The sequence below is a fragment of the Natrix helvetica genome, assembly GCF_964273705.1.
Source record: "Natrix helvetica genome assembly, chromosome: 13".
Lineage (NCBI taxonomy): Eukaryota > Metazoa > Chordata > Lepidosauria > Squamata > Natricidae > Natrix > Natrix helvetica.
This window is the reverse complement of record NC_138557.1, coordinates 4,232,446-4,254,022: the sequence shown is the minus strand read 5'-3', so window position 1 is coordinate 4,254,022 and position 21,577 is coordinate 4,232,446. Positions and strand designations below refer to the sequence as shown.

General features: G+C 42.7%; 1 protein-coding gene across 11 annotated transcripts in view; it reads left to right on the top strand.

The window, feature by feature from the left end:
- The window catches only part of SUN1 (Sad1 and UNC84 domain containing 1), a 34,992-nt gene extending 13,834 nt beyond the window's left edge, over positions 1 to 21,158 (top strand). For 7 of the 11 annotated variants that reach the window (XM_081965663.1, XM_081965672.1, XM_081965673.1 and 4 more), the window contains 20 exons: positions 615 to 805; positions 1,987 to 2,013; positions 2,115 to 2,312; positions 2,965 to 3,087; positions 4,392 to 4,475; positions 5,921 to 6,031; positions 8,110 to 8,208; positions 10,345 to 10,438; positions 11,355 to 11,413; positions 11,572 to 11,717; positions 12,329 to 12,565; positions 13,082 to 13,165; positions 13,419 to 13,462; positions 14,038 to 14,176; positions 14,457 to 14,711; positions 15,633 to 15,717; positions 15,949 to 16,064; positions 17,600 to 17,767; positions 18,391 to 18,483; positions 18,943 to 21,158. In XM_081965663.1, the coding sequence (XP_081821789.1) occupies positions 615 to 805; positions 1,987 to 2,013; positions 2,115 to 2,312; positions 2,965 to 3,087; positions 4,392 to 4,475; positions 5,921 to 6,031; positions 8,110 to 8,208; positions 10,345 to 10,438; positions 11,355 to 11,413; positions 11,572 to 11,717; positions 12,329 to 12,565; positions 13,082 to 13,165; positions 13,419 to 13,462; positions 14,038 to 14,176; positions 14,457 to 14,711; positions 15,633 to 15,717; positions 15,949 to 16,064; positions 17,600 to 17,767; positions 18,391 to 18,483; positions 18,943 to 19,056 (2,467 nt within the window). In that variant the 3' untranslated portion in view covers positions 19,057 to 21,158. The remainder of the gene's footprint in view (positions 1 to 614; positions 806 to 1,986; positions 2,014 to 2,114; positions 2,313 to 2,964; positions 3,088 to 4,391; positions 4,476 to 5,920; positions 6,032 to 8,109; positions 8,209 to 10,344; positions 10,439 to 11,354; positions 11,414 to 11,571; positions 11,718 to 12,328; positions 12,566 to 13,081; positions 13,166 to 13,418; positions 13,463 to 14,037; positions 14,177 to 14,456; positions 14,712 to 15,632; positions 15,718 to 15,948; positions 16,065 to 17,599; positions 17,768 to 18,390; positions 18,484 to 18,942) is intronic. The other 4 variants (XM_081965671.1, XM_081965670.1, XM_081965664.1 and 1 more) reach the window with 4 other exon arrangements.
- Positions 21,159 to 21,577: the final 419 nt, after the last annotated feature.

Below are 21,577 nucleotides of genomic sequence, written 5' to 3'. Positions count from 1 at the left end.
CGCTCAGAACTGGAACTCCCAACATTTTCTGGCATTATTTCAACAAGTACTTCGATCTTTGATGGCTTCTGTGGAGATGCTATATACTTCCCGTATGACGATGGCATATGGTCAGGATTTGATGTTTGGACAGAGGACTATAATTGGTTCCCATTATGTTTGATTGAGCCAGGATTCCTCCCATAATATGACACTAAAATGCAGAATCCAAACTCTGGTTTATATTTCCAATGTATTCCAGTAGCCCAGGGGTGTCCAAACTTGGCAACTTTAAGACTTGTGGACTTCAACTCCCAGAATTCCCCAGCCAGCAGAGCTCTGCTGGCTGGGGAATTCTGGGAGTTGAAGTCCACAAGTCTTAAAGTTGCCAAGTTTGGACACCCCTGCAGTAGCCAAACACCTCTAAGACTCTTAAAAGATGAAGAGCGGGAAGGAAATGCCAATTTCTGGTTTCTTCTTCTGAAACAGCCATAGCAACACCGACACTATATTGGGAGTGCTGTGTTGCCTCTTTCAGTTTTCCTGCACTCACAAATGTTTTTATTTTCCTGCATTTTAACCCTGTTGGGTTTTGCCTCTTTGCCTCTTATTCTTTTTTTTTTTTTTCCGTTAAGGATGACCAAACACCATAAAACTACAATGAAACAGTCCAGTTCGGTAAGAACCACTTCAAGGAGAAAAATGCCGGGCTCTGCTGCTTTTAGCCACAGTAGTTTCAGCAGCCGCACAAGTGATGGGTCTTATATCTCAACCTTGCTGGATGAGTCTTCAATTAGGGAACAGACGGCTGTTGACCATTTCTGGGGTAGGTGCAGACTCTTAACGTGAAAGACTGTACAGCTATAACGGTATGTGTGAAAGACCTTGGGAGATGGAGCAAAGACTGCTACCTAGGGAAAAGATAAGAGAGAACATAGCCCACAGCTGCATAATGGGTGAATGGAGCAAGAGACTCAAAATTGACCTGCCCCTAAAAGGATGTGGTGGCTCAGTGGGAAAGACGCTGAGCTTGTTGATCAGAAAGGTCGGCAGTTTGGCGGTTCGAATCCCTAGCGCCACGTAACAGAGTGAGCTCCCGTTACTTGTCCCAGCTTCTGCCAACCTAGCAGTTCAAAAGCACATAAAAAGTGCAGATAGAAAAATAGGAACCACTTTGGTGGGAAGGTAACAGCCTTCTGTGTGTCTTCAGCGTTGAGTCATGCCAGCCACATAACCACGGAGACGTCCTCAGACAACCCTGGCTCCTGGGCTTTGAAACGGAGATGAACACTGCCCCCTAGAGTCAGGAACAACTAGCACATATGTGCGAGGGAAACCTAATTTCTTGGGCTGTAAAAGAGACTGGGAGAATTAGACTTTCAGACATGTAAGATTCTGTGAACGTTGTTTTACAATAAAGTAGAATTCTCTTATCTGGTCCATGCTTCCTACGTCCTACATTATCTATTTAGTAAGCCTGATAACAGCACTTGTAAATTATCTTGAAAATGTATTTTGGAATGCATAAGGACGTAGACAGTAGCCCTGCCTGCAGCTCCCTAAAGCAAACTCATCTTTGACAGTAAAGATGATAAAAAATGACAATAAAACCAATTTCATTGCGTACATGATGTACAATGAAAATAAAGGCTATACTACACAAATAATCTTTTTCCTGCTTTAATATGCCACTAGCTTAGTTAGAGACTGAGATAAGGGAATCTTTTTTATCTTTAGTAGCATAAATTAAAGTTTATTTTGATGTCACCTAACAAGCCTGCTACTGTGACTTACTGTTACAGCAAGAAAAGGTACAAAAACGTGTTTTTTCCATCAGGAAATATTAGATAACATAATGGCTATCTTGGGTGTGGTCTTAAAATCACCCTGCTGTTGTCTTGAATGCATGAAATTCTCCACCTCTGCTTCTCATTCGCGCTTTTTAGAAATAGCAGAAATTGTTAGCTTGTTGACCTCCTTGGACTCAAACAAATTATCTCTTCTTAGGTCTCGATGACGATGGGGACCTCAAAGGTAATTCGGCTTGTATGTTTTCGCTTCGATGGCTTTTCTTGCCACTCCAGTAGATTTGGTTTGGTAGACGATTTTATTTATTTATTTTGCCCATTCAACAGGTGGGGATACGACTTCCATCCCGGCCAATGGCAATATTGCAACAATGGAGAACCAGACTGAACTCAGCAATGGATACACCTGCAATGATTGCAGCATGCTTTCCGAACGGAAGGAAGCCCTTACAGCCTACTCCTCCTCCTCCTCCATGCCAACCTCAAGAGTTTATTCTAGGGATAGAAGCCAAATATACAAATCCAGTAAGCATTCCTTCTCTCTCGCTGCTGCTGCTGCTGCTGCTGCTGCTGCGTAAATAAAGTATTGACAGAGTAGTAAAGTCACGTGAATTTAAACTCAGTAGAGGAGAATATTTCTGGCTCAGGCTTGAAATGAGAAGTTGGTGCTCTCTGAGCTTGGGTATTTCCTTGCAGACGTTTCATTACCCGGCTAGGTGACCTCATGAACGCTAGGAGAAAGTGGGGTTTGACCTTATAGCATCAATGTTGTTATCTAGTTTGGGTAATGAAACGTCTGAGAGAAAACAGCCAAGCTCGGAAAGCAGGAAGGACACCTCAATTTAAACTCAACTTGGCAAGGTAATTTCTGCTAAGTCTTTCAAACTCAGTGGAAGTGTTCAAATTTGCTCCGTTCCAGAATTATACTTCGACACGCCATTAAGGAAAGAAGAGCGACAAATAAACCCTGAACGTCCTGTTTGTTTCCCCTTCCTTCCCCACTCCGTTTTCTACGATTGAGCTCTGAAAAACAGGGTTGGTTCTTGGCAGAGTGCAGGCTCGCGATCTTTGGCATGTTCAGTTTCGGCACACTTGCTGCCTTTGTGTTTTTTCCCCCACCCTCTCAGTCACTAGAAAAAGAGGAAAATAATCACATGTCCCGATGCTTTTTCAATAGGGGGTCTCCTTTACTACCGCAGCAAGGTCCTGCGAGCAGCCAAGCACGCCTCTACATCTTTCACATCCCTCATAGTGCATCTGTTTCAGGCGATGTTGCTGAAACTGGGCTATGACTGTACAGGTACTTTCAGTTTTAAGCTTTTCTTAAGCTCTCTCCACCCACCTTGCACACCTCAAAGGAAACGGTTCCCTGGTGTCTTTTCAGACGTGCACCTACAACTTCAGGGTATCTTTGATGCCGGCTTCTGTTTTTTTGCACTCCTTTGCCTCCTTTTTCTCGGGAAGTAAACAATATGCAGCATGCAGGTGTTGGCTCCTCCATTTCTCAATTTCTTTCTTGCAGCGGACATGATGGATGTTGTGGGCTTGAAACGAAAAGAGGAATCTTGGTTATGGAACTCGGTGATTCAAATCCCTAGCACCACATAACGGAGTGAGCTCCCGTTACTTGTCCCAGCTTCTGCCAACCTGGCAGTTCGAAAGCACTTAAAAAATGCAAGTAGAAAAATAGGAACCACCTTTGGTGGGAAGGGAACAGTGTTCCGTGCCCCTTTGTCATTTAGTCATGCCAGCCACATGACCTCAGAGACGTCTTCGCACAGCGCTGGCTCTTCGGCTTTGAAACAGAGATGAGCACTGTCCCCTAGAGTCCAGAATGACTAGCACATATGTGCGAGGGACACTTTACCTTTACCTATATAAAATGGACTTGTGTCTTTGGGGGGAAATGCATCTTTTTAAAAGAGGCCGCTCCATCCACCTGTCCCATAAAGCGCCTCCCTCATGCAACCAGCAGGTGCTTATACAAGTACAATCTAGATATAATCTAGATGTGTAAATATGCACACCTAATTGGACTTTCCCCCCATTTCCAATAAAAGGATTGTGTTCTCCTATTTCTCTTGTCAGGATTCTGTTGGCTGAGAAGGCAAAATACTGCAAGAATATATTTTCAATAAACATGAAGGCTCGAACAAGTAGATTTATTATCGCAAAACCGTGAAGCCTTTATGAAAGAATTCCAATGACTGTATCAAACACAAGCTCTATTTATACCATAGTGAATATTCAAATTTCTTTCACTGTTTTTTCCTGCTTGCTTAGTTCTAGGAACTGTTTCTTTGAGGACAAACTCCCTCTGCTCTTTGTTTCAGTCATGACCTAACATAGTATTAGGTTGCTTACTGTTGACCAGGTGAGAACTAATTTAACACATTCCTCACTCAGGTATTGGGTGGCAAATTGCTTTGATGGACAATGTTGCTTTCCCTGCTGCTTTGTTCTTTGCTTCTGAACGTTAAAAGAAACACTTCTAAAAAACATACTGGGTTCACCTCAAGGCTATTCTTTCTCTCTTTTTGTTCCTCTAGCACACAATACAATTTTAGACTCAGGGTGTTTTTTTTCTCTCTCTCTCTGTTGCAGCTCACTCAAATTACTGTGGAAGCATGAATGTAAAAGAATTTCTCAGGAATAAAAGCCACTTGGGTATGAACGGAGAATCCATGTGTAAGTACAGCTTCCCATTGTTTAAGAAATAAGCCCTGGTTAGAATTCCAGATGTTGCATCCGTGTTCCATCGGTCTTGTGGAAGCTTGAAAAACTTTGCATGCTGGTTGTGATTCAGCAGCATGTTGTACTTCCAGGGAGCTTCCATTATTTGATTGGTTTGTCTCATGCACAACTCAGAAAAGCAGGGTTTTTTTATAGACATGCAGCCATCTATGAGATTTAATTTTAAAGGGCAACTTGTTGTGGCCCACAGCAGAGCTGTCAGAAGATTTGGACGGTGAGGAGGTTGGGGAGGAACATGGCCAATCCAGGAGTCTGGGGAAGGCTCGGATGAGGGCTCTGTGTCGGAGGCAGAGAGGGGGCCAGGGCCATATGCCAGTTATCAGCTGCCTTCAGAGTCAGACATCAGTGGGGCAAACAAACAGCTGGAGCCAGTGTGCGCATGCGCAGAGTTGCCAGACAAAGGGAACAGCTAAAGAACGGATCAACCTGGGAGTAAGGCACAAGTGGACGATGAATGGCCCCTCCTAGAGAAATAAGAGGAATGGAGTTTGCAGGAGACAATTAGTTCGCTCAATTGGTTCGTGACTCTCCGAGACTCCTTGCCAGGTTTTGCAGATCTCGGCCTGGCAGCTCTCGAAGCCAGATAAAGTCTGTGACTGTAAATCCTCCCTTGAAAGACTTTGCTGGATGTAAATCCACAGCAAATTAATAAAAGAGGTTTTTGTCAGAACAAGGAGTTTGCTTCGTGCTCTTGGGAAGCCTCAGTCAGAACACACCTAAAGCCAAGATTGCCAGCCTGAAGCATGGAGCTTGTCATTGACCCAGAAGCAGAATTTGTGATATGTCTACACGGGTCAGAAAAACCTTGGACGCTTGCTTGCTTGCTTGTCCTCCACTCCATTGGTGATCCCCAGTTGAGTACAGGCTTTCCAGATTCAGACCTGCAAAGTTCCTAATCCCCATTTCCAGAACCTGGACGGGCACCTCAAATTGAACACTTCAGCCTGTTTGGCACCCTTTTGTTGCCTCCTGCATTGGCAACATGTATGGGGGTGTGTGGGGTGTGTGCGTGTGTTGGTAGGGGTGATCAATTGTCTTGTCGCAAGCAGTGTGTGGCATTGTCTCAGCAGTGGCCATGCTCACATACACCATTAAGATTTAAGGACTGTCTGCAAAGTAATTTCATGGATTTATTTATCAAATTTGTTGCCCCCCCTCCTTCCGCAGTCGTTTTCTGTACTGAAAGTTGGTCTAGCCCAGGGGTGTCCAAACTTGGGAACTTTAAGACTTGTGGACTTCAACTTCCAGAATTCTGGGAGTTGAAGTCCACAAGTCTTAAAGTTCCCAAGTTTGGACACCCCTGGGCTAGCCATATTGCATTGCGCAGTTGATTGATGAATGTGCTCTGTATTCATTCCTCTTACCCCCCCAACCTGCAGGTGATGACTGTAAGGGGAAGAAACACCTTGAAACATACACAACAGCCCACTTGCAATCCTCACGGTCCAAAAGGATAGCAAGAAGCATGTGGCACATCTTTTCTTACCCAGGTTGATTTGCAACGCTTGGTTTTTATCGTTTTCTTTCCTTTTTCGCCTCTTGGCCCTCATAAATGTTGCGGGAGGAGAGCCTCCCCCCCCCCCTTAATCTACAATAGCCAAATACCCCAACTTAGAACACTGCATCCAGTTTTGGTCACCACACTATAAAAAAAAAAAAAGATGTTGAGACTCTAGAAAGAGGACAGAGAAGAGCAACTAGAATGATTAGGGGACTAGAGGCTAAAACATACGAACTGGGCATGGCTAGTTTTCAGGAACTGGCCATGGCTAGTTCTAGTGAAGAGAAGGACTAGGGGAGACACGATAGCAGTCTTCCAATGTGTGAGGGTCTTCCACAGAGAGGAGGAGGGGTCAAGCTATTTCCCAAAGCACCCGAATAGTGGATGGAAACTGATCAAGGAGAGATTCAACCTAGAAATAAGGAGGAATTTTCTGACAGTGAGAGCAATCAACAGATGGAACAGAAGTTGCCCTTATAAGTTGTGGGAAAGCTTCATCACTGGAAGCTTTGAAGAAGAGACTGGACAGAAATGGTGTAGGGTCTCCTGCATGGGCGGGAGTTTGGACTAGATGACCTTCAAGGTCCCTTCCAACTTTGTTAATCTGTATCTACCCCAAGAGTGGCATCTTTTCCAACTAATCCAATTCATTGAAAGTCACAGGCTGCAGGTGCTGCTTATGAGATGCATGGAGCAAGAGCTCCAGATCATCCCAAAGGTGGTTTTTTTTTCCCCCAAAAAAAGCAATTGGACTTCTTTGTTCTATTCTTGTTTTGTTTTGTTTTGTTAACTTTTCACCTCTTCAGTTAGAAAAGTTCAGTTGCTTTTTCGGAAAAAGCATCTTTGGGACAACCCCGACCTGGGTGTTTGAGGATCTCCATAGAGAGCCCTAGATTCATCTCTACTGCACTTCATGCATCTGATGATGTGCACCTCTACTCACAGTAGCCCGTGCCTTTTAATGAAGGTTGAGGTCAGAAGGACTTCCCTCTGCAGCCTTTGGATTTTCACCATCATCCGAATCCTCGCATGGCTAAACTTAGAGCTTCCTTGCACAGATTAGATCAAAGCGTCCCTCGAGAATTGTGCCATTCCCCAGAAGCTGCCTGCCAACTCTAGCTGTAGATTTAGGTGTACACACACACACACACAGCCTTATTGTTGAGGCAAGGTCATTCTTATTCTACATATGTTGCACAACCACTAAGAAAGCCAAACCCCGTGGTTCAGCAGAGGATTAAAAATAAAATAATGCATTAGAGGATTAAAAATAAAGTAACGCTGAAAGGAATCCTAGCAAAAAGCAGAGAGGAAGCACAAAGGCATTTAGCTTTTAGGGAAACCCATCTTAATCTAGTGTAGTGAAACAAGACAATGACGCCTGGGGGATACTTGGTGCTCTCTGAGCTTGGATGGTTTTCTTGCAGACGTTTCCTTACCGAACTAAGTAACAGCATCCAGTGCACTGATGAAGTTGCCTAAGGAAATGACTGCAAGAAAACCCATCAACTCAGAGAGCACCAAGGACTAAAAATAACAATTTGAGCTAGAAATATTTTAACTTCTATCAGATAAAAATATACCTGGGATCTCCTGATGGTCTTCGATCCCTGGGTTTTCCGAGATGGAAATCAAAATCCGACATTGGTTTATTTTTCTTTTCTGTTGTTGTTAAATCAAGCAAAACACCTGTCTCGATACATATTTTTTAAAAATGGTTATTACATCCTTACATTTAAGTGTCGAATTCTAAGGGGTGATGGGACTTCTCACCATTGAAAATAATTTAGAATTCGTACCAATAACTTTTTTGGGGGGGGGGATGCCTCTGAAAACCTGCCTTGTATTTTTTTAAGAGATAGGAAGCGTAACTTCATTCAAACGAGAGACAGTGATCTTGTCAAATTGGCTGTTAATAACCTTAGCGCTCATTTTCCTCTGCCCAGATGCTAGGGTTTTTTTGTTTCTAAATGCGGGTTTAATTTGGCGTGCAGAAGCGCCGAGGGATGGCTTTGAATGAAATCCCCTTTCTGTTGTCTCCCTTCACACCCATCTGTGTCGTACCAGGTTACTTCTTCCTCCATATGTTGCAAAGAACGAGAACGGCAGGATGGCTTGTGACCCGGACGATTTTGTCTCTCCTTTGGCTGGCTGTTGTGGCCCCAGGTTACTCCTGTGTGCGTGTGTGGGTTGGATGCGCACTCAAGCTTTTTGCATGGAAATAGCCTACTGCCTTTCGACTGCGGCGTCTCGCAGGGAAATGCGAACCGCCGATTAACTTGAGCTCAGCGGCTTTGGCGCAGCTTCAAACGGTGCATTTCCTATCTCGACAGCAAAGTCTTCTCCACTCGATGCTGTCACACCTGGTTGGGAGAAGGGGGAGGAAGAGGCAGAGAAAGATGCCCTTCAGGTGGGCAGAAGGGTTTGCAAGAGCCCCTTTTGTGGAGAGTGACTTGGTGATCTTCCTGCATAAATTTAGCTTGCTGTGAAGGAGAACCACCTGCTCCTTTACCTGTCCATTTGCCACGATCCACTATACACACACACACACATGCATCCAGCTAGCTTCCAACAAGCAAAGTCAATGGGAGAAGCTGGATTTGTTTAACAACCATATAATTCACTTAACAACTGCTGTGAAATGCTTAACTCTGGAGGTGGGAAAGATCATAAAATCCGGCATGGCTCACTTCATCACCACTTTACTTAGCAACGGACATTGGGGTCCTAAGTTGAGGACTTAACCTGTCATACGAAAACTATCTGGAGACCGCTGCATTTTTCTCATTTCCCTCCATGTGGATTAGCGGGTAGGAAATGCATCTTGTTTTGGGCAGCTTTTTTCCCCCCTGTCCTTCCTTGCTTTATAACTGACAAAAGGGGACGCATTTGTCTTCGTCCTAATTAACAACGGATCATGTCTTATAACAATTTGTGTGCTTCCCGTATTCCCAAATGGAGAGCAGATGCTCGCTGCCAATGATTTGAAGAGTGGCTGAATAATTCTGCAAATTGAAACAATTCTATCCTAGGCAATCTGACTTCTTCTTCCAGCATGACTTTCCGTCAGACGGGCTCTACTGCGAATGCAACAACCTGCGCTATTAATTTAAAACGCCTAAATTAATGTTTAAAACCGAATTCCATGCTGCATGACTCTTCTGTCTGTGCCGGGAGTGTTCTGAGCCACTAATGCAGAAAATCAACATCAACGCGTTATGAAGTGGTGTCTGTTTGTTTTTTTCTTACAGTTGCACGTATATCGTCACTTACAAAAAAATGTTCCTTCCCTCTGGAAACTTCTGTCATCTAATAACCTTTCTTTAACCCTCCTCTCTCTTTCTTCTCCTCCTGAGCCAGTTGTTTTCAAACTGCATCTCAGGGAACCTTGGGTGAAAAGATCAATCCTAATGGGCCACCACCATTATACACCATTAGCCTGCAGAATTTGTGGGTCGTATCCCAAAGAAACTCCTGGTTGAACCTGAATGGCAGTGAGACCTAGTAGAGCCAGCTGGTATCTGCCTGCCCTTAGTACGTCTCAGTCTATGCTTAGCCAGTTTGATCTAGTGGTTAAGTCATCGGACTAGAATCCAGGAGTTCTCGTTCCACCTTAGCTATGAAAACCAGCTGAGTGACCTTGGGCCAATCACAAGGAAATGGTGACTTCCAGTCCCGCATTAGGCATGGAAGTTGGCTGAGTGACTGGGCCAATCACCAAGAGACTGTGAGTTCTAGTACCACCTTAGGCAGGGAAGCCGACTAGGTGACTTTGGGCCAATCACCAGGAGACTGTGAGTCCTAGTCTCAGGCCTAAAAGGCGGCTAGGTGACCTTGGGCCAATCGCACACACTCAGCCCAATTTGCCTCCCAGGGTGGTTATTGTAGGGAAAATAAATGGAAGTATATATATTATATATATTTACCACCTTGAATTGTTTGTACAAATAATAAAGGCAGGAAATGAATTACTAGAATCCTCCAGCAAAGGAATGATGAAACAGTCATGACATCACAATGCAAAGCCTACGACTTACATACCTGAGTCCAATTGTAGAACCCAAGAACATCAAGGCAGCGTTTCCATGGCGATGTCTTCACACCTGCCTTACCATTTTCCCATCTTCGTAGCCGTTGATGGATGCATCGGTGCCTGGATTTTGCTGCAGTGCCTAATGGCTCCTGGGCAGCGTTGGGGTTGATCGAGAAAAGTTTCCCTCAGGATCCAAAAACGTTTGAAAACAACTGCGCTGAAGGATCCTTGACATTTCTCACTCATCTCGGCTTTCTCCTCTCGTTTAGGGAAAGCGGCCACAGGGGCCTTCTGGTGGCTCGGCACTGGATGGTATCAGCTCGCGACCCTAATTTCTCTGCTGAATGTTTTTCTCCTTACAAGGTCTGTAAGCATTTCCTAACGGGACGGGGTCTCAAGCACTGGATTTAAAAAATCAGTTCATTGCAGACTGGGCAAGCTGCTTCTAACCGTGAACTACTGTTAATAGCAATAGCACTTAGACTTATATACCGCTTCACCGTGCTTAATAGCCGTCTCTAAGCGGTTTATAGAGTCAGCCTCTTGCCCCCAACCATCTGGGTCCTCATTTTACCGACCTCAGAAGGATGGAAGGCTGAGGTGACCTTGAGCCGGTCAGGATCGAACTCCTGACAGTGGGCAGAGTCAGCCTCCAATATTCTAACCATAGGAAGGAAGGAAGGAAGGAGGGAGGGAGGGAGGGAGGGAGGGAGGAAGGAAGGAAGGAAGGAAGGGAGGAAGGAAGGAAGGGAGAGAAGAAAGAAAGAAAGAAAGAAAGAAAGAAAGAGAGAGAAAAAGAAAAAGAAGGAGAAAAACAATAGCACTTAGACTTATCCACAGTGCTTTACAGCTCTCCCTAAGCAGTTTTACAGAGTCAGCCTCTTGCCCCCAACAATCTGGGTCCTCATTTTACCCACCTCAGAAGGATGGAAGGCTGAGTCAACCTTGAGCCTGGTGAGATTCGAACTGCCAAATTGCAGGCAAACGAAAGTCAACAGAAGTAGCCTGCAGTACTGCACTCTAACCACTGTGCCACCCTGGCTCATCACGATGAGAATGTGCTTCAGTGGGTTGGACCGTTTGCTACAACACTAAATTCGATTTAAATTGAATAAAAATTTCATTTCTGGAGGCGCTCCAATGAGCAGCCCTGGGAAGTTTTGGGAAGGACCACTGACTTGATTATTATTTATTAAGTCACTGTACGTAAACTATTAATGACAATGAAGGTCAGCAATGGGCAATTTTACACTCCAGTCGTCTGCCTTTTGTTTTCCAGATGTCTTCCAAAGATGTTCAGATTGCTGCTGTTCTTTCTCCCCCTACTTTTACTGCTTGGTGAGTAAACAGGTATTGAGAAAAAGACTCTTAATATCTTACCCGGGAGGATAACGTAGTCCATCAGCTCCCACAACCCTTGCAGTGTAGGTAGTTTTAGACTGAGTTTCCTCAAACGTTCATGCATGTTTCCGCTTAACCACATTTTTTAACTTCAGGTTTATGGTGCTGGGGTTCCGAAGATTTCCTTTCCTTGTTACCAGCTTTGAACTGGACAAGCTTATTCAGAACGCCCAGGTGGGAAGACTCCGTAAAGAGAGTCGCATCTGAACCTCATCCAGGCCCCGCTGATCGGTTTCCAGAGGTGAGCTAGGCCAACCCTGACCTCCCACTTTGGTTCTCAAAAAGGTGTAATGTCTTAAAGAGGTTTAGGAAAACTGCAGTGTTGCTAGAGGGTTTTCTGAGCCCACCGTAACTTCAAACAGGGGCAAGGATATTTTACTTTAATTCAGGGAGATTGGGTTTCCATTTATGGATGGCTATTTTAAGGCTCTCTTGTTAAACGCTCAATGCTGAGGGATGGGGTGATATAAACACTGTATAGATAAATAAATAAATACCCAAATAAACAAGAGGCCAGCATTGAGCCATAGATTTTTGGCTAGAAAAGCTTTGGATCTGATTTTTCCACAACGGGTTTTCCAAAATCTGGAATTATCTTCAAGAAAACTATCATCGTCTATATTTAGGTCGTGGTGGAATCTAATTTTATATCCGCAAACTTTGTCTAAAGTTAATTGGGATTTGTCGCTGATTTTAATCCGTTTTAGTATCGTTTTAATGCTTCCTTCAAGTGACACTTTGGTTTCTGGTGAAGTGATTTTATTAATGTGAGTTTGTTTATGGTCAGAAGCAGTGAAAATAAATAAGCCTTTTTTATTATTTAAAAAAAAAAAAACCACCCCACCAATCTAGGTGACTATGAAGTTCTTTGATGCAGATCGTGTAAGTGAGCTGGAGAAACAAATGGCCCAGTTATCTGAGAGGTGGCGTCACCAGGATGAAGAATACAATAAAATGCTACTTCTGGTCCAAAGCTTTCAGGAACAAGTCACCCAAATGAACGACCGAAGTGAAATGTTGGCGCTCGTCAAAAACATTGTGAGCCAACATCTAACAAAGGCCAAATCGGATGGAACGGTGCACTCCGAGGTAGGCTCGTGTGGAATAATTCTGTGCACCAATTTTAATGAAAATATTATAAACTTATGAAATAGTATGTTTTCTAGGGCAAAAATTGAAGGGGAAAATTAGAATTTGCATGAGCTGAGAAACTGTCATTCGTTTTTGCACTGTAATGTAATAGTTTAGTAAATTATGGTTGTTTGCCCTCCGTTAACTCAATTATTCAACCAGATGAAATATGTAAATCTATACAGTTGCCAGATTCAACATAGATCCTAATCAAGAACAAAAAGTACTTTTCACATGTGAATTTTTGAAATGATGTCATTTTGTTCCTTTGGCCGAAAGGGATCGTTGCCTTTCTATTTATAGAGGCTCAAGATGAAAAATGTTTAAAGATAGCCATTTTTGTTTGTATGCTTAACTGTCTGTGCAGCATTTAAACACGCAATGAATCCTCAGTGTTTTCATGATAAAAGCGCTATATTTTCATTGTAAGAGTACTTTTTAAACAAAAAACGTCATTCTGTTTTGCCTTTCGAGCATTTTTTGACTTTGCATCAAGAGCACGAATGGCGCCTTGCAACTTTAGAAAGTCTTCTGGCAAAACTCTCGGAAAAATCAGAGGTAACAGTAAACTTTTTTTTTTTTTCTGGAATAATTCTAAGAATTTTACCACCCTGTATCCCTGTTACCAGCCCAACAGCATCAAACTGCAATTCCGTCTGTGCTTCAGGCAGGAACATTAAGCCTTGTCTTCTCCATTAGATTCCCCATCAGCCACTTTCTGCAATGCAGAGAGTTTGTGGATTCTCCTTTCAATCATTCCAAGTACGGTGAAGCGATTTATTCAGGAAACTAATATTGTGTTATTTTCCAGGGCCTCCAGAAAGAATTTGAATTAACCAAAGCAAAAACAATGAGGTACGGCTGCAACCTGTATATTGAATTGGGAACCATTAAATATTACAAAACGTTCTATAAAGTTGATAGTATTCTTTAAAAAAAAAGAAGGGGGGAGGATGTTTATTAGTAATAATCAATGGTATGTTGGGATGGATGGATGGACGGACAGACAGTCATATACATAGTACAGATATAAATACAGTGGGTGCTTCAACAGTGAAGGTTTTTAACAAGAGATTTGTCTAAAATGATGTAGGGTCTCTTGCTTGAATGGGTTTGGACTAGAATACCTCCAAGGTCCCTTCCAACCGTTATTCTGTTAGACAGAAGAGCGAGAGAAAGAGATAAGAGATAGATAAATAGACAGACAGACAGAAAATAGATGATAGAAGAGATAGACAAACTAGAGAGAGAGATGATATAGACAGACAGATTTCCCAATTTTATAACATATGCAACCTCCACTCATTATTTAAGGTAATAATGCTCCCTTGGTTTTACTCCAGTGTAAAAACACAAACTCTCCTATCTCTAATTTAGCTCTCCAGAGCTTGACCCCTGTCGCTCTTTCCCCCCCCCCCCCCGCTTCTCAGTGACATGGATGAGCACAGCCAGAGCCTTTTGTCCAAGATGAAGCACCTAGAATTTGAACTGGCGCGTCTAAAGACAGAGTTGCTGAGTTTACAGGACGTGAAAAGCTGCTGCAACACGATCGACGCCCTTCACCAAAAGGTGAGCTTAGGAGGGAACGCCTGAGCAAGCCTGAATTAGCACGCCTCGTTCTGACATAATGTTCTGGATGGGTTAACTTTTGAAAACCACTGATCTGGGAAAGAAGAACTGATTGCTCGACTTGTTTCAACATTACCCACTTTTAATTAACCGCTGGAATGCTTGTGTTCCATCGGTTAGTTGGCACATACCCAAAATAAAGATGCCTTACCTAATTGCGCCTTTATTTTGAAATCCGTCATTAAGCTGTCATGTTTTGTTGTTTGCTTTTCACTTCTAGGTTGATGCTCAGATTAAAGAATCGATCAGGGTTATGTTTTCGGACGATCTGAAAGGAGATTTTTCGGAATCCTTGCTTCAGTGGCTAACTTCCCGATTTGTGACCAAAACAGACGTACAAGTTTTGATGCGAGATCTGGAGATGCAAATCCTCAGGAATATCACTCTCCAGAGGTCGATCGCAAATTCCAAAGTGACCACAGAGATCGTGACAAATGCCGTCAACGAAGCTGGGATTGTAGGCATCACGGAAGCGGTAAGCCACAACGGAAAGGTATTCTATACCGTTGATTTAGCACAGGGATGTCAAACTCGCGGTGTCATGCAATGTCTTGCAACTTTTTCCCCCCTTCCTTAAACTGGGCGTGGCCAGCGCATGACACATCCAGCCCATGGGCCACAAGTTGTCAGCCCTGGTTTCACTCCTGCAGGGCAAAAGAGCCATAACTTAAAATAACTTAGTACGTTTAAGTTTAAGCCATAACTTAAACTAAATATAAGCCGGCCAATGCCAGAAACGAGGGGTTTTATAGGACAAGGATGGAAAGTGCTGAATTCTTTTGGCTTACCCATTAGAATACGGAATGGCATTTCCTTTATCAGCTGTGGTATTTATCTTGGCTTAATTTAGAGAAATCTGAGAGCCAGATTTTGTGATAGGATAAAATGCAATGTATATTTAAAATATGGTCTCCAACCTTGGCAACTTTAAGACCTGCTGGGTGAGGAACTCTGGGAGTTGAAGTCCACAAGTCTTAAAGTTGCCAAGGTTGGAGACCACAATTGACATGTAATGCTGTTGCGACAATAAGCTAGAGTTCAATATTGCAATAAGGCAGATACGTCCCTACTCAGAAATAACTCTCATGACATTCTTCAGGGGATGAGAGGAAGCAGCCATTATCCCACCTAATAAAAAGCGATCTAGATCTTAAACACCGTTGCCTTTATTCCAGATCTCTCTTCAATGCTGCAGAGCAGAGGGCTGAGATTTAGAGTAGCCTGTTAGATCTTTTTGAGACCATCTTCCCAAGGGGCTGTACGTTTCCCCTTTAAAACAGGTTAAGGTGAACAGGTGACGATTTCTGTAGCAAAAGGAATTCTTTGCTCATCAGTGACTTTCAACACCTTATTGAAATGCTGACCTGGAATCTCTGTCCACCTCTCCCTTCTGCAGCAAGCCCAGGTCATTGTCAACAACGCCTTGAGGCTGTACTCTCAAGACAAAACCGGCATCGTGGATTTTGCTTTGGAATCTGGAGGTAAGGGGTCAAGAGTTAGGAAGATCTTTTTCAGCTCTTTAAGAGAATATCAGACTTCGGAGGGACCTCGGGGGGCTTCTAGTCCAACCCCCTGCTCAAACAAGAAACTCTGTACCATTTCAGGCAAATGGTGGTCCAATCTCTTCTTAAGCCAAGAACAGGAGTCTTATTTTGAAAGCTGCCGCGATGAACAAAGCTAAAAGATTTCCCCTCTCTCTGTCTTTCTTCGAGGTGGTAGCATTTTGAGCACTCGCTGTTCAGAGACCTACGAAACCAAAACGGCCCTGCTTAGCCTCTTTGGAATTCCGTTGTGGTATTTCTCCCAATCACCCCGTGTAGTGATCCAGGTAAGTAGGACGGGGCGCTATGCTAGAGCGCTTTTACAGTCTTCGACTTACAACCATTGATTTAATGACCGTTTGAAGTTCCAGAGACACTGAAACAAACCTGTGACCCTGATCGCTTATGACCGTTGCAGCATCCCCCGCGGTCACTTCATCAAAATTCAGACACATGGCAACTGACTCATATTTATGACAGTTGCAGCCTCCCCGGGTCACACAATCCCCTTCTGACAAGCAAAGTGAATGCGGAACCTGGATTCCCGTAACAACCCTGTTCCTAGTATCATCATTCCAGAAGAACCCAACTCCAAGTGGAAACTCCAAGACAGAAAAATATATTTGATATATTTTCTATACATTTTTTAAAAAATGGTCAAGGAGACTATGATCAACAAAAAGCATCTATTTTATTTACACTTGCGCAAGTGGATTCTCCGAAAAGTGGGAGAATCCTAAACAGCGCACCGGTGAGACTTAAATACACACGTTGAAGTCTCATGGGTATCATCAAAGAGCGTCATAATACAATTACATAAATGCATTTGGCATGATCAATAACAATACTTGGCAATATTGACAATAGTTGACATTAATTAAGCGATAGCCCAAAATTAACTTTCCTGTGTACTTTGTGGGAAATTCCTGTTAATTGCATGCCCAGAACATATTTTAAACTTCTGCAAAAATGGGTCTTTCTCACAATTTAAACAATAACAAGATAATTGCCAACTTCTCCCAAACTATATCCGTATCAGAGGGGACTTCCAACTTCCCATCTGGGCTATTCCTGGCTGGGTCAGAGTGACCTTTCCAGGCAGTATTTTTCCAACCTAGCAAACAGAATAGATATGTATTGATTCAAAATGGAATCTGTCAGGTTCATTCTTTACACAAATAATTCAGATTTTATCCTAATTCTTTCACAGGCATTTTCTCAAAGTTCCATTTTATTAGAGTAGGTATAGTGGCACATGCGGGAAAACCGGAATCTGAGATTTCCAGGCATTCCTTTAAGTGAGTCAAAAGTCCAAACCCATCCCAAGCGCCCCATCAATCCATCACCTCGTCCAATCCCAATCCTTCCCATCTCGAGACATCACTCCAACCACTTCTCCTCCAGGTGCAGGAACACCATGACCTCGACCGAAAAGAAGAATGCTATTATGTCTTAACCACATCCCCTCTACTAAATCCCCCCGCCCCTTTCCTAATTTCCCAAGCACAAGAATGTGGCAGCGTGGAAGCTTCTGGTGGTTAATATGGCTTCCAAAACTGACACTAGCTTAACAATTGCAGTGATCTACTTAACAGCTGTGGCAAGAAAGGTCATAAGACGGGGCAAAATTCACTTAACAAATGCCTCGCTTTTAGCAATGGAAATTTTGGGCTCGGTTGTGGTCGTAAGTCGAGTGTGTACGGATAGTCCTCAGACTCACGGTCTCCTAGTTTCTAGCCCGTGGCCTAAACCACTACACCAAACTGGTTCTCAGTTGTTTCCATTGTATTGTTTGTTTGCAACTTCTGGTTCTTATCCACAGCCTGACATGTATCCTGGAAACTGCTGGGCTTTCAAAGGATCACAGGGTTACCTGGTGATCAGGCTTTCGATGATGATCTATCCAACGTCTTTCTGCCTGGAACACATCCCGAAATCGCTTTCACCCACAGGCAATATTACCAGCGCCCCAAAGGATTTCTTAGTATACGTAAGTGGTGCCCTCTGCAAAATGAAAGGAATATTGTCTTAGGGTTCAACTAAAGTTGCTCCAGGGTTTCTAGTAATGATGAAAGGGTTTCTAATGCACATTAGAAGGACTAGAAATTAAAGTCTTTTCTAAAGGGGAAGCGTTCTCTCTCTCTCTCTCTCTCTCTCTCTCTCTCTCTCTCTCTCTCTCTCTCTCTCTCTCTCTCTCCCTCTCCCTCTCCCTCTCCCTCTCCCTCTCCCTCTCCCTCTCCCTCTCTCTCCCTCCCTCCCTCCCTCTCATTGCCCCCCCCTCACACTCACACATTCACACCAAATGCCTTTGTGCCTTATCTAGTCTTTACCCAGTGAAGGCTGCCAGTCTGAGAAGATTCCTGTGAAATAGGCATAGAACAATAAAGTGGCTAAGTTTGAACTCTACAGATGTGGAACCGGAGGTCACGGATGCAAAAGGGTGTGAAAGGTTTACGGGCTGCATTAGTGAGATGGGCAACAGAAACATTTAATAAATAGAAGTAAATAAATAATCATCTTTTTTGGGAGGCCACCGAGTCTGAAAATTAAAATTGATCTGCTCATCTTCTTTTATCAAGAATTCAGAGCCATGCAAACCATTTTTATCGACAGGGCCTTGAAAATGAGTATCAAGAAGAGGGAATACTTCTGGGCCAGTATACATATGATCAGGATGGAGAACCATTACAGATGTTTCCAGTCTTGGTAGGTCAACACTTCAGAAGATTTTTTTTTAATCCTTTTTTTATGCTTTGCATAATAAGCTTCATGAAAATAGTACATGTTCGTCCTTGACTTAACAGTTTGTTTACTGACCATTCGAAGTTACAGCACACACTTTTCACACTTATAACCACTGCAGCATCCCCGTGGGTCACATGATCAAAATTTGCATCCTTGGCAACTGGCTCATATTTATGACGGTGTCCCCAGGGTCACGTGATTTCCCTTTTGTGACCTCTTGACAAGCCAAGTCTAGATTGTCTTAGGCAGCTGTGTAGCAACTGCAAAGATTCACTTAACTATGGCAAGAACAGTCGTAAAATGGGGCAAAACTCACTTCACAATTCTCTCATTTAGCGACAGAAATTTTGGGCTCGATTGTGGTCATAAATCAGGACTTCCCTCTTAGCGGATTCTAATCACGTTTTCTTCTACTTTTAGGAGACAACTGAAAAAGCATTCCAAATAGTGGAACTAAGGATATTTTCCAACTGGGGTCACACAGAATATACGTGCCTGTATCGCTTCAGAGTGCACGGGCAAACTGCTGAATGAACACTACGCTTATTTTCCTACTCTGGTTATACACCATTTCTGTTTTTAAGTTTATAAAGGGAAATTTTGAACACTGGAATCTTTAAAAGATGAAGATATGTGATGTCCGACAGGTTGTGTTACTCTTTCCTGGCTAAACGTAGAAGATTGCCAACAAAATTCTATCCCAAACCTAATGGTTATTTGCTCAAGATGCTCAGCTTGTAACTGCCAGACAGCTTCGTGTTTTTTTAATATGTTCTTTCTGAAGGGAGGGGGGGGAGAAACCCCGCATGCCAACTGCTCTCGTTCCTAAACCGAATTAGCAAATCACTAACCCCTCTTTTAATAAGTCAGAAGATAAAAGCTTTTAAACTTTTCCTTTTCACCATTAGGAATCTGGTTTTTTTTTTAAATATTGGGACTCTCCTCTGCACCTGGATATGGTTAGCATGTTCTGTTGTTTATGCAGTTCCCAATCAGATGAAGGTTTGTTTGCAATTCCAGCACAAGCCTCGAAACTAAGGCTTGTTACCACCGTTCAGAGTTTTGCTTGACGAAACTGCTTAGCAGCTCATCCTTGAAGCTCCTTCATCAGTTGTAGTCATTTCCGTGCAACATTTAATTCGTACGTTGAAGATTCTGATTTCAACCGAAGTTTGCTTTGATATTTATCTTCCAGGTTTTAGAACATTTTTCCTTAAATATATATTAGTAAACAAAAAAAAAAACCCTAACCCTAACATCCAAATGAATATCAGTAGTGATTGTTGAACACAGAAAGGGCTTGAGTCTAATTTGATGGCTTCTAGTAAGAAACAGAAATGGAGTGGTTTGGTAAGTTGCCTTGTGTGCTGAAGGCAAAGTATCCCCATGTGTTAGCACCGAGTGAGGTAGGTGGATTAAGGACGACGTTACATTGAGAATGGTTTAGATCAGGGGTGCCCAAACTTGGCAACTTTTAAGACTTGTGGACTTCAACTCCCAGAATTCTCCAGCCAGCTGTTGGCTGGAGAATTCTGGGAGTTGAAGTCCACAAGTCTTAAAGTTGCCAAGTTTGGGCACCCCTGGTTTAGATGGAATGGAATTAGACAGATCCATAATAGTAGTTGGCTACCCTGTGATGGGAGATAATGAAAAGGAAATGTAGGAGATGGAATCAGTGGTAGAAGATTAAAGCAGGAACACTAAACGTCAAAGAAAGCAGTTTGCCAGTAAAATTCAGGCCTGGAGCTTTATTCGCATGTTGGGTTTTGTGTCGTTTACTCCTCTCAGAGTTCTCTCTGTCCTTTGGGATTGCTGCTAATCTCTGAAAATTCAGGGGAAGCTTCACAAGGCCGGATATATGGGAAAGCACAAAAGGCAACCGTTTTTGAATCGGTTCTCCAAAAACAAAACAAAAAAGAAGATCTATATTTACTTTTCTTTTTTTAAAGCATGTGTATGCACATAATAAAAACGGGCTATCAAATTCAGGATGGCACCTGGGGCTATTATTAGATTCTATGGGGAATTTCCCTTCATGTTATTGAACAGAATCCCTGGCAATTCAGCTTCCTTTTTTAAAATTTAATTTTGAAAAGTTGTCGGGATCCGTCTCAGAAAAAGCTCTCTCTTTTTTTTTCCCCTATGAAAATGGTACTTTGAGTCCTGGATTTTTGGAACGTAAACTTTGATTTCAGAAAAAAAGACATGCTGGTTTTATTTTATTTTTTCATATGTTGCACAAGAGTCCTCAAATAATTATAAAAGCGAGTTTTATTCTTGAATACCACTTGTTCAGCTGAGTTTAGCTTACAGTAGAACTAGTGGCTCTTGAGAAAAACTTAGTAAAACCTGTTAACAGTTTTAAGGAAATGATTCCAAATTATTCTGTATAAATCCAGATAGGGAAGGGCAGGGTTTGTTTGTTTGTTTTGCATAACACTAACTTATTTTTAAGAAAAATGAGATAGGACTTTGTGCAATGTATTTTTGTAAATGCTTTTTCAAAATATTTGTCTCTGGTATCCTTTGCTGCCTCCTAACTGACCAGAAGCTATTGAAAAAAGTTTAAGAATTTTAATTTTTGAAAGTGCATGTAATATTTGGAAATAAGAATAAAGTTTCCTTTTGGATATTTATACTGAATGCTTCTCATATGTGGTTGGGGAGGGATCAAATTCCTTAAAAGGATTAACAAATAGAGGAAGCAAGCAAAACCTAAAATAGAACCCTTATTCTGTTGCTGTTACATCGAAATCCACGCAAAAAGAATGCATGTAAGCGAACTTTGTCAAAATATTCAAGTGTAACAGTACATCCATTATGTCTGATTTCCATGCGGTTAGTATCTTCAAGAAAGAGAACAGTGGAGGACATTCAAAGTGGATATTTCAGTACTGCCTTCCCTAGTTTTAGAATGACAAGTCAGAACTATTGCCCAAGGAAAGATTGTTTTCCCTTAAAAACAAGGTAGAAATGAAAGAGATCCTTGACAATATGCATATGGATGCAAAGCAATCAGAATAGAGCTGGAAGGGACCTTGGAGATCTTCTAATC